The 13,356-nt window shown below is 36.3% G+C and overlaps 1 protein-coding gene and 1 non-coding gene across 2 annotated transcripts in view; both read right to left on the reverse strand.

The window, feature by feature from the left end:
• The window catches only part of LOC107037231, a 129,130-nt gene that overhangs the window by 37,555 nt on the left and 78,219 nt on the right, over positions 1–13,356 (reverse strand). The window contains exons 9-14 of the mRNA XM_015255671.1: positions 9,697–9,945; positions 6,691–7,530; positions 5,024–5,430; positions 4,602–4,716; positions 3,901–4,521; positions 1,468–1,608 (exon numbers count right to left, since the gene is read on the reverse strand). Of these exons, the coding sequence (XP_015111157.1) occupies positions 1,468–1,608; positions 3,901–4,521; positions 4,602–4,716; positions 5,024–5,430; positions 6,691–7,530; positions 9,697–9,945 (2,373 nt within the window). The remainder of the gene's footprint in view (positions 1–1,467; positions 1,609–3,900; positions 4,522–4,601; positions 4,717–5,023; positions 5,431–6,690; positions 7,531–9,696; positions 9,946–13,356) is intronic.
• Positions 322–395, reverse strand: Trnai-aau. The gene has a single exon. It is a non-coding gene; the product is annotated as a tRNA-Ile (tRNA).

Consider the following 13,356-nt stretch of genomic DNA (forward strand, 5'->3'; position numbering starts at 1 on the left):
CCCCTTAAGTGGTCCCGCTTTTCTAGCATCTCACTGGGTACAGTGGCGCCCTATAGTTTGCTTATGGTTTAGCGGGAATTCCTTCACGATGCGATCACTTAAGGGTTAATCGGGTGATGCGGGTGTTACGAATTTTGATAATCACGTTGATTAATTATTACTCCATAGTTCCTTTAATTATTTATTGGGTTAGGGTGCACAGTGATTATTGCATTGGTAAAGTTTTCCAACTAATTTTTTTATTTGGGGAAAAATAAAAATTTTGATTATGCATGAGATCCTAAAATTAAAATTCTAAAAAATGTATCCAGAAAAAAAAATTGGCTCTTGGGGGGATCGAACCCACGACCTTCGCGTTATTAGCACGACGCTCTAACCGGCTGAGCTAAAGAGCCTTGGTAAAATGAAGGTAAAAAATCCTATTTCCCAAATGAACAGCTGTTTTGTAATTATTTCCAAGCGGAAAATTCGAAAAAAAAGGATTAATTACATTTAATGAAAGCGGAAATTTGCCATTCTCCCTAATTACTCATCAACTTCCGACCATTTTCCCGTTCCTTATCTAGCATTTACATTTTTTCGTTTGCTCAGGTATTTTTCATAATTATTCCTTCCTCCATTTCACTGAATTACACAGAAAAAGTCATTTTTTGTCTACACACTATAAAAGCATATCAATGAATCAATTAACACAAGCATGCAAATATTGTTACGGAAATAATAAACCTACAAGTTAGACACGAACAAACAATCACTCACTCGTTGTTAATTAATTAATGCTTAGCCTACAAAATCATAATTTATTGGGAACAATCAACTAATAACTATTAACTATTACACTTGAAGACGTTTTAATATTTGACCATAAGTTCAATATTGTTTGTTATTCAATATTTACGAACGGTTCTTAACAAATAACAAATGCTATAAAGTGCCCAACCAGATCTCTTTATTCGTAATAATTCAATCCCTTCAGAATTGTGACTACGGGGATAAACTTTACTGGAAAACAATTACAAGATCATCAGATTGATGTCGATTCGCTATTTTTCAACCGTGTATGGGATTATGTGTACCGTCACGTCTGTAAAAAATCTGTTTATCTGTTATATATAACGTTTTAGATGTCAATTCCTATAATATTTACTCAACTATATAATAAATTTACATTCAGCCACTTGAACACTTTATTCTAAGAAAGAAGATGTCGTAATAACTTCGTTATGTACATTTTGTTATTTACTAATAATTAAAAAAGCTTGAGAATTTAATGCTTTTAACTCTGTCATATAACCAAAGCAGTAAAGCACTGGCTCGTCTCGTCACAATCACAACCGTTCTTTTTATGTAATGGAAGAGAAATTCCAAAAACGATCTATATCTATTTTTAGTTTTTTCCGTCTGATTAATGACAATGAGCCCAAAGGGAGTTGGAGGTGATACGACGAGGTTTACATCCATACGTACATTGTCTTTAGTTGCCCTAAGGCCATTGGCACGAGCAAAGTGGCTCTCCATGACTAGTAACTTTTTGTAGGACTTATCAACGACTCTACGCAGTTCCTCTGCATCGCTGTCGCTGTCCTCCGATGAATCTCTCAAATCCTGCTAAAATAGAAAATATGTCACATTAATTCATGAGTCAACACTTTGCTCAAGTTTCTGCTATCTTCAATACTAGACATTTGCGCGCGCTTATCTATTTGTTGTGAAAATGAAGAAATCGAATTTATTAAACTTTATATACTCATAAATGTTTTATAAATATTGATAATAACTTAAAGAGAATTAAGAGAAGGAAGAGCGAAACATCAATGAATAATTTTTAATCTTCGATTAATTCCTTTTTTTACGTTTTAAAATAATCTGATTAAAATTTGTAATGGTTGAAAAATGAGGGGAGGGTTATGAATTGATTTACCAGAAAACTGAAAAAAGTTCTTGAATTCTTCGGAAAATTTCAGTTTTCCAGATAAACGTAGATCACAGATTTTTCTCGAATTATTTGGGAAACCGAAGAATTTTCGTGAATTTTGTAGAGTTTAGAATTTATGTATGAAAATCTGAGAAGCAAGAATTGATCATTTTGGCGTGTGATAAATATGAAAAAATTAAAATTTGGGAAGTGAAGAATAATTTGTGAGTTGAAAAAATTTAGAAATACTATGTTTTTTTTCTCATGATCAACAATTAGGCAATTTAGATATGTTTTGATATAAAGATCAACTTCGCACATGAAAAAATGAAAAATATGACGCAGAAAAAAATTTTGGCATTTGAAGAATTTGAAAATACCGGAGATTTTTTCAGCGACTACTTCACGTGACTCATTGACCAATCAGAATTGAGAATTAGCGGTCAGGCAATTTCGAGATATTTCGATATAAAACAACTTTAAGTTTCTTTCATCTTCAGTAAATAGGAATGGGATAGAAATATTTGAGCAGTGAACAGGCAAAATGGTATTGATAAATGAAGAATGAATATTCCATCGACAGTGATTTCGATTCGATGGCTCCGACAATTGTCTCTTCTCTACTATAAAAGTAAGGTAAATGCCCCTACGCTCGTCTAGCTAAGGTGAACACATCATTAGTCCAATATTTCTATCGAGATGAGCGTGAAGATGCGATGGTTTAAATTATATATCAAAGGGGAAAACCTTCAGAATTGAAATTCACTTATACTAATCACGCTAATTACTATTTTTTGATAAATAATCGTTCGTAAATGTGGAAAGTCCCATGTCCCTACGCTTGCTCACTTGTCCTCATGAATGTTTGACACGTGTCCCTATCCTCGTCTCGTGATTTCAGTTATACGGGAGGGTTGTATCTGAACTAACTATATCGTGAGTATCCTATTTGGTGATAAAACAACATTAAAAAATATCGCGAAGCACAAAATTATATTTCAATTAGAGAATTCAACCTTTAAAATGATTTTTTCATCTGTTTAGTCCCTTAGCAGTTGAAGGTTGCAAATTCAGTTGCATTGTCATTAACCTATTCTTCTAATTGCCGATTTCAGTGAAATATTCAGATATTACTATCATTTATCCATTTTTATTGAATTTTCAAGTATCCGAAACCTCAGTCAAGGAATTTTCAATCCTATTTTACTATTATAACGGAGACATCAAAATTTTAAAATTGTGAGCTTCTGAACTTGCGGCTTAAGACTTCACTGTTGTACCACCAGTTGATGTGAATGGGATTTTTCTCCGTTATTATTCAAGAAACTATTGTTCATTGGTGTCGATAACTTTTCTTATCGACTAAAATAATGACCCCAATCGTATTTCACTCTTGATAGATTCTTGAGACCTTCAAAATGATTAAAATGTCGTAGCTCGGGACATCTGAACGAGCATAGGGACAGGGACGAGCATAGGTACATTTACCTTATAAATAAAAAAGAAAAGAAGAATAAGAAACTAATCTTACAGAAGGGAAGAGATTACCTATTCTTCTAATTGTCGATATTTCAGTGAAATATTCAGATATTACTATAATTTATGCATTTTTACTGAATTTTTAAGCATCCGAAACCTCAGTCAAGGGATTTTTAATCCCATTTTACTATTATAACGGAGATATTAACATTTTAAAATTGTGAGTGTCTTAACTTGCGGCTTAAGAATTCACTGTCATACCACTAGTTGATGTGAATGGAATATTTCTCCGTTATTATTCAATGAATTATTGTTCATTGGTGTCGATAACTTTCCTTATCAACTGAAATAATAACTCCAATCGTATTTCACTCATAATAAATTCTTGAGACCTTCAAAATGATTAAAATGTAGCTCGGGACATCTGAACGAGCATAGGGACAGGGACAAGCATAGGTACATTTACCTTAATAAAAAAGGGAAAAAAAACAAGAAGTTAATCTTACAGAAGGGAGTCGACTGCCAGCAATAGGTGACGAGCAACTCCTCACAGCACCCAGACTGGACGCACAGTCCGACTGGCTATCCAAAAAATTGCGATAATCATCACCAAATTCGAGAAGTTTCCTCGCTGTCTCGACATCAGCAGCCTCACTGTAAGGCTCACTCATATACTTCTCCTGATAACTATCCCACGCCTGCTCTGAGAATGAGTTATTCTCAAGGCTGTTCTTTTCGATATCACTGTCCCCATTGATGGGACTGATGAGCTCGTTTCTCTTGAAAACAGTGTCAAATAGATTGTCCTCGTAATTTCCACGTCCACGATTGTTCTCCTCTGTGTCAACTGGTGAGGGCGGCTCTGGTGTGCAACAGGTGAGTTTGATGGATGGCGGCGGATCAGTCACAATGACTTTTTCCGCTGTTGCTTCATGGTGCAAACGACACGAAATTGTCGAACCGTAGGTTACATACGACACAATGCACTTGTGACAATCTTTAGGCACACATCTCGTACGACCATCGAGTGATTTTCTCGCGTTTGAACGCTGGTGAGTGGAACTGGCGTCACTTCCACCCGAGTGATTAGCGTTCATACAGTCAGAACCCGATTCACTCTTGCGACTCTGTTTACAGAAATGAAAATGATGTTAGAAATCACCTCATTGATTTCAATTTTTAATTTTTTGTTCGAGTGTTCACTCACCAAGGTCTTTTTGCGTAGACGACTCTTCTTTTTTCTCATTGAACTGTTTCGGACCACTCGTCCATTCTCCTCTAGCAAGGTCGATGTGGAGTTGTTGAAAGGCGCACGTGAGCCGCTAAAGAAAATAGTTTTAAAAAATGTTAATAAGAAGTTGATGGATTTTTTGGAAAAAAACATAGACATAATGAGAATTTTAATAGGATTTTTTTTGTTCCTCGTTCATTACAAGATCTGATGTTTGAAACGGTTGATCTGAATATGATTATCTACGTTAATGTTTGAGAAATTATACCGGAGTAGAAGTGACATCATTGTTTTTTTCAACATCCGCAAAATATACAAAGAGAATAATTATTCCTCGAAATCTTGAATAAATCAATGATAAGACAAACTCAAGACTGACACGCCAGTATTATACTTACGTTGCATCCAAGGACACTGCTTTCGTCGGTGTCGATGAAACTAATTGATGAAGTGCCGTTTCCGAAATTGAAAATTGTGAAATCGCAGTGTCATTGTTAGTATTCAATTGTCCAAATACACAGGAAACGCTCCATGGTCGTTTGCCATCTGACTTCCTCTTTGTCCTCATAACAACTTTTGGTGTGCCATCAGCATGATTGTTACCCTCATTTACAAGAGTTTTTTCATTATCGTTGTATATTTCCTGCGAAACTGACTGGGACACACAGCCAAGTCCACCTTCGCAACGACGATACGTTGCAACACTGCTGTGAAGATCCTCAGAGGACACTGACTGTTTTTCAACGTCAGACTCGCCAGTCGTGTACTCACCGCTCGCGTCACAGCTGTCCAGTGGTTGCCAGCTCTATTACAGATGAAAAAAAACATTGGTCATTCTTCATTTTTCATCGGGGGGAGAATGGAGTCGTCTTGGGATGACAGATAACTGGTTATTTTCAAATTTAAATCTATCATTCCTGGCATTATTTCTGTGAAAAAATCCTGAGGAATGGAAAAAGACAGTCTTCGGTCCTTAGGAATTATGCGTAAATGCCTATTTCAACGGCGAATTTAGTGGAGTGAGGAATCTGCAAACATTTGAACATTTATATCTCAATAACTACGCATTTTATGTGGGAAACTCAAATAATCAACTCAAATAAGTAAATATTATTGCAACTTTTTCAATGAAGAATTCGAAAAACCGTTGTAGTTACGCGAGTTCCACCCTGAATAATTTTGAAAAAAATGGTATGTTGTCAAAATTTTGTTTAATGACATTCACTGATGGTCGAGATATTAATTTTTTTATGAAGTCGCGCGCTGTCCCGCCGTTCAGTACACTACTCAATTTAAGCGCTCTCAATCCGCTGAAACTTTGAACAACCGTAGCTCACTCAATACTTATTTCATGGGAAAGTGTTTTTTGTCGTTATAAAAAAAATGAATAATCATGAAAACTCTTGTTTTTTCTTAAGGAAATGGATTTTTGGAGAGAATGGAGCGCTCAATTTGGGCGCCGCGCTGAGCGGCTGAGACGTCACATGACATCATTAAAACATTAATATTTTACGAGCCAGTTAATGTAATTAAACAAAAATTTGACACAGCGATCTTAATAATATTTCCCACAAGATATATTTTTTTCGTATTTTTCAGAGTGTAACTCCCGAAACTAAAACCATTTTTCTAATTGTTTATTTAAAAAATACCAATAATATTTACTTTTTTCGATCAGTTTTTTTTTACACAACTGAGCATCCTTTCTCGACAAAAAAACCCTTCTGAAATTTTTGGATTACATGCATAACTTTTGAGCATGTCTGTTCGTTATCCACCGAAATTTTACAATTGTTATAACTTTGACTTAAAAAAATTGGCCTGTTAATAGTATCTCTGGTTCTCCTTCTTTGATACATGCAATTTTCAAAAAAAAAAAATTTGCCCTCGTTGAAATAGCGTGGAATGCCCCGGAGATAATTTTTTTTTCTTGGAAGTTATTAGAACAAGAACGATTATTGTAATAATCCTCATGAATCCACCTCCTCCTATTGAAAAGATGAACAATTTTTTGTACTCAAGCTTACGTTTAACAATACGGTTCAATTTGGATGAGAAAATTTACCTGCGAGTTGGATCTCTCTTCAAGATTGTGAGTCGAATTAAGTTTTAGCCATTCCTTAATCCTCGCATACTTAGCCCTGTAGTTGGTTTGTCCCTGGTCATTCAAAATAAGTGGCGTGAGGTTCGTTGAAATCCCCTTCCTTCCCTCCTCGCTGACAAGCTTCTCAACTTCCAAAATTAGCTTCTGAATATCGTTCTTGGTTTCGTCTTCACTTTCGCCATTATCCTCTTTAATTCGGACCGCCTCTTCCTCCTCTTCGAGAATCCTCATCTCCTCGATCGTCGTCTTTCTGATATTTTCCCGTTTGAATTCAACGTGATCAACTTTTTCGACTTTAGCAGGCTCCCCGAAATCCAAACGCACAACAACATTAGTTTTAATGTGTTCACAACGAATCTCGCAATCATCCGTTGGAGAGGCAGTGTAAGTCCACTCTTCCTCCGAAGAATCCTCAATTCCATTCTGCATTTCACTATCTTGCGTTCCACAATCGGCCTCAGAGTCGGTATCGCGATGTTTAAAGTAAAAGGTGGCACAATTTTTCGACTTCCTGTCTGATGTATTGAAAATAGAACTCTCATCAAAGGTTCTGCGGCGTTTCGGTGTGTCCTTGAGACTGGGTGAACTTGCATTGTGCCTCGAAGGTGTGCCGTCTACCTCATCGCCCGATACTGATGCCATCGCTGGATCGAGTGTCGGTGGCATCTCGTCGTCACTAGCTTCACCTTCTTCTATATCACCTTCCTCACCTTGATCACCCTGTACGGCGGTATCCCGTTTTTCTGCCCCTCGGGAGACCTTGCTCTTCGTTTCAGTCACGCAAAGCTGCTCCAGATCGTCCTGTTATGAGCAGGAAAAACAGAACATTGCTGGGTGATTAACTCTTCTTGCTTGAGTTTCGTGGAGGAATTTCAAATAAATAAAAGTGGATGAAAATGGAGAAAACGTGAACGAGTTTCTCAAAGAAGCAAGTTTCTATTGTTAACTTTTCATGTGAATTCCAAATGACTCAGTGTTAGAACAATTTTCAGAGTTAACTGGGGTACTTCAGCAAAAAAGTGAATGGTTAGAGGTAATTTCATATTCTAAGATTTGAAATTCATTCTGAAAAATAATTATTACGGCCCGTGTGTATTATCTTTCGAACATGACCTTGGTTGTTTTTTTTTATTTTGATAATCTGAAATGTTCTTCAATTGCCATTCAGTTTTGCATAGCCGTGGGGTCTTCAAAGAGTATCGTTGTACAATCAAAACAAGCAGGGGACAGCGAGCATATGACCGCGCTATGTGACAGTGAGCATGTCATTGAGTGATGTCTCATTTTTTTCGTCACGAGACCGAACGCGCGCTACAGCGCGCTGTAATTGTAACGATCATAATTGAAAATCTCAAAATTAATCATGAATTAAATTTGCCGACTCAGACGACTGGAACCAATGAGGAATAAGCGTGACAATTGGTCACCATAGGAGGGAAACGCCGCAGAAGGTCGATTTTGTTTTCTTACCATTGACTGGCTGAGCGGAAAAATCCTAAAAAATTGGAATGCGTCCATTCAAGTGTCTAGAAAATTATAATATTTTTTTAAAAAATTTATATCCACAATTCCTGAAGAAAAAAAATTATTTCTAACAGACGGGCAATTTTTTCCCATGTTAAATGAAATTGCCCGTTGTGCGACGTTGCCGAAGTCTCGCTAAACGAGCCCGGGCAGTACAGAGTGAATTCGGCAACGCTCGAGCCTAAATAACACGGCGGCGATTCCCTGCGGATGTGACCAATCGCAAGTTCTCATATGGTGACCAAACTAGGGTCAAGTGTATGTTCTTTTTAGAATAGGATCAATACATTAATGGCGGGTTCCGAATGGTCTGAACTATTACAAAAGTTTATAGCTTCACAACACTGACTAGCAGCAAAAATTTCAGATGGTTCCTGCCCCCTCTATGGTTGTTATCAAAAGTTAAATGTTTCGAATACTTCGCATGAGCGGGTACACATATTTTCTGTCCAAATTTCAAGCTAATATCTCGATTTTGCGCGAGCTAATGTTTACAAATTTTTGTTTATGAAAAAACGGAAAAACGGGAATATCTCGAAAACGTTGTATGAACTGGTATATTAATTGATTTAGGTAAAAGGCACCGAAACGAATGTTTTGAAAAAAAAAAGTGAAATCGGTTGAGTAGTTTTGAAGATATTCCATGTAAAAGATTTTCAGAAAAAGTCAAATATCTCCGAAACTACTGAAGCGATCGAACCCATCTTCAATACGGAACATTGTTGTCACGAGAGGAAGATTCTGTCTGAATTTCAAGTTGATATCTCGATTTTTGCGCAAGCTAGAGTGTTTACAAAGTTTTTTATGAATAAACGGAAAAACGGGAATATCTCGAAAACCTTGTATGAACGGGTATATATGTTTTGATTGATTTAGATAGAAGACATCGAAACGAATATTTTAAACACAAAAAAAAAACGCAATCGGTCCACTCGTTTTCAAGATATTTTAAAACAAATCGTTTTTTCTCCACAACTATTAGCTCGATTGGGCTGAAATTTTGCACAGAGTTAGTTCTCATTAAGACCTATAATCTGACATAATTTCGGATTTTCTGGAATTACTTTAGCCACTTAATTACTCAATTTTCTAAAAATTGACCACCGGGAAGGTGGCGGTGGACGTGTCACATACAGACGTGGTCGCCAAACTTCGTATTTTTACGTTTTAGACCATTCTACATAATGTCCAATCAAAATTAGAGAATGTGGAAATCGAAGGATTGTAATGCTTCCATTCGGAAGCAAAAATAAACAAAATGAACGATATAATCTCCATTGAATTCTTTATTCAATTATCAATAAATTGAGAGAAGATGTTTCTTTATTATGAAGTTAAGAAATGCAAAAGGATGCACAGAATATCTATTTTCCCTCTTTCATTTACCCTCCCACTATCTTCTGATTCATCTAGTGAAAGTTCGGCATGAATGAAAAAATTTACCTCGAAATATGATTCGTCTTCGTTATGATGATACCCAGAAGACATATCGCTGTCAGATGCACAGCTAGATGAAACTCCAGGTTCACGGTTACGAGGTTTGGACGAGGTGAATCGCCTTGGTGGGCCCATACGCCCGGATCGTCCAGTATTTTCTCTTCCGGCTTCACGGCAATGCCTGCGGCTCAATCTCGGTTGCTTGGTCACCGGTTCCTCATCACTGTCGCTGCTGCAACGACATGATACCACACTCTGCGAAATATATTTAATAATGATTATCACCTCACTTTAGTTTAAAATATTAAATGTCGCTCAATCACAGGCATCTTAATAACTACTGCTCTTCTGAGAAATTTCACCTTTCAATTGCGTAACAATCAAAAAGAAGTTTGAGTGTTAACCACTAACCATTGATATAATCCAAAGGGAATAGTCCAAAGTATGAATTATTTTAGTTAATTTTGAAGAGGCGCTCGCTATGTTGTCACTTGCGAGCTTGGGGCCGAACTGCGGGCATTTCATGTAGCCCAGTCAATTTATGGATCCCTGAATGGGCTGCAGTTCGAGGTGAATGACCAATGGGGCTCAGTCAACCCTCGGCGGACCGTGGTGACCGATATTTACTACCTAGAGACCCGGTAAGGGGGTGGGAAAATGGACAAAGGGATTTGCGGTACTCGCAACAGGTACGAAAATTTCTAGCATCGATACTGCTCATCTGTCGCCCCAACTGCATTTTATGCCGCATTCTGCGTCGCACACAGAAATCGGCAGGAAAATAATTTTCATTATTAGTATTTCATTACCATATTAATGGTTAATGAAGAAAATTGAATTATTTTTTTCGTAATCAATAATAATAACAAATGCATTTTTCATTGCGATACTAATGAGAAATGAAAATGAAAAAAAAAAACAAATAATTTATCATAATAATGGATCAAAATCCATCCTGCCTCCTTTCCTACCTACTCAAAAAATTGTATCCAATAATATCCTTTGACGTCACAAGATGTGAAGCACTATATAAACTCTCTCAGTGAAATGTGATTGACGTATGACGGACCTAACTGATAATTTTTTCTCCCCATTTCAACTCGCTATCTTATTTTAGCTCTTCCCTAAAAATATTCAATTAATGAGATGGATTTCATAATTAATTAGATGAGTAATCAGTAATGTGTACCTATAATTACTGATTAATTGAGTAATAGAAAGTTTTTATTTCTGATTATCATCATACACTGAGAGAAAAACGACAAAGTTCTGAAACAAGTCTTACTTGTGCCAAGCAAATGTTTTTTTGAAAATTATCAAAGAAGGATTTTTTTGTGCCAAACATGCAGAGAGTGCGCCGGAATGAAAAATTTTTGTCGCGAAAAGAGATTTAGTAGTTGAAAAAAAATTGCATTCTCTGTACACGCAAGAAGAGATAGTAATTTTCCGTTTCGGCTGTCTGATAATCACAGACATGAAATGAACCCTTAAATGAAACAATAATAATGATATGATAGCAATCTTGTAACGTAGGGATAAAATACTTGTTGATAAATTTTCATCTATATGAGATATTTTCATCCTGAAAAGGCACCGTCTGGTGTGAATTATCCGCCTCTTGAGCCAAATATTTCGTTGCTGTCGAAAGCAGAACAATTATTCATATTTGAGACTTTCCAATTCGAACCAAACAAATTCTTTTTTGGCAATTTTTAACTAGCGATTTTGTTGGCCCAAATAAAACTTGTTTGACAACGTGTTTGTTTGAATGACATTTCCATAATCATTGTCCACTGTCACAGTAATGAATAATTTAACGGTCAACATTACCCATTAACAGAATACTGAAAATATTTTAGTATTGATTATTGATTAAATGACTACTCTAAAATATTCAAGTGTAATTCCTGATGAGATAAATAATACTTTTTTATTGTTAATTATTGCTCATTGATACGGTATTTAAAAAATGTGAATTTCTCAATATACACGGAGAGAACTATTCAATAAAACTTACCAGAAAAAAGACGTAAAAATTGCGTTTCGAAACGTAATCTGGGAGCGAAGTAAAATTCAATAAAAAGTGTCAATTGTCACGTAAATTCTACGATCTGTTCCGTAAAAATTACCCATCCGTCCGACGCCTCACGGCTAGCCATGAGTCACCGTGAGGGGGAGATTTTAACAACACGTTCCGTAATTTTTCCTTAGCTTTTCGTAAAAATTCTTAAACATCCAAGAATTTTCATGTTCTGAGGCATAATAAGTCTTAAAGTTTCTGTTAGATTTTACAACTTCCAGAAAAATTACGTGACTTTTTCGTATTTTTTCGGTGACAGACCCGAAAATTTACTGAACATTTCAGATTTATTCTCTTATATTCCTACAGAAATTCACTGAAAACGATTCTCACTTGCGGATTACGGGAAATGTTCCGTATTTTTTCTTGAATATTTCTCTCCGTGTAGTGAACCCATTCATAATATAATGAGAAATATTGACACGTTATTACTGATTAAGCAAGAAATACGTATTTGTGGTGCAAATATTGGTGAAAATAATATTTGTGCCGATCTCTGGTCGCACAACGATCTTTTATACGGATTAGGTTCGCTCGGCACGAAATCCTTGAGGTAATCATATCGATGCAGAAGCCCTCCGTGGTGACGAAGAAAAGAAGTTTGAAATTTCGAAGCTTCAAAAGTTTGCGAGGCACAAAATATTCATTGTCAGGAATCAAGAAGTTAAATTGGAAAAAAAAACTTGAAAAAAAGGTAGGCTTGACGTTAATGGTATGATGAAGTGTTCAGAGCGTTCACGGACGTTTAATCCAACAACTGTCGCTGTAATCCAAGAACCTCGGAGCGGAAATTATGCCTGGGGTTAATACCACGGGGGTTATATTTTCTAGAAGCCTAAAAAAGAAAAATTATTCGACTCGTGCCAAGTCTCGCCAATAAACACCGGTGTTTTAAGCTGCGGTGGCATGGCCTTCTAGGAACATAATGAGCGTTCATGATCAGCCCATTCTCTGTACTTTCGTGGTTTCTACTGAGGCGTATCCCTTTAACAGGGTGAAAGAAACGTTACAGCGAGCAATGAGAGAAAGAAAGGAAAATGGCTTCTAGATATCTTGCGAAACACCAGTATCATTCGTCTCTACGGTGAAAAATTCTAACAATTATCTTTTTAGTATCATTTGCGAAACGTGGATGCTAAAGAAGGAGAATTTTGAAAATTTACGTCTATTAAAATCAATTGTGTGAAACTTCCAGTGCGTGTAAGGAAATGAATCATTAAGATAATGTACCTATGCTCGTTCAGATGTCCCGAGCTAAGACATTTTAGTCATTTTGAAAGTCTCGAGAATCTATTAAAAGTGAAATACGATTGGAGTTATTATTTTAGTCGATAAGGAAAGTTATCGACCTCAATGAACAATAATTTATTGAATAACAACGGAGAAAAATCCCATTCACATCAACTGGTGCTACGACAGAGTGAATTCTTAAGCAGCAAGTTAACAAACTCACAATTTTTAAATGTTGATATCTCCGTTATAATAGTAAAATGGGATTAAAAATCCCTTGACTGAGGTTTCGGATACTTAAAAATTCAATACAATTAGAAGAATAGTGCAATGGAAATGGCATGATCCTCTGCTGG

The sequence above is a fragment of the Diachasma alloeum genome, unplaced genomic scaffold (assembly GCF_001412515.2).
Source record: "Diachasma alloeum isolate Michigan unplaced genomic scaffold, Dall2.0 Dall_scaffold_00214, whole genome shotgun sequence".
NCBI lineage: Eukaryota > Metazoa > Arthropoda > Insecta > Hymenoptera > Braconidae > Diachasma > Diachasma alloeum.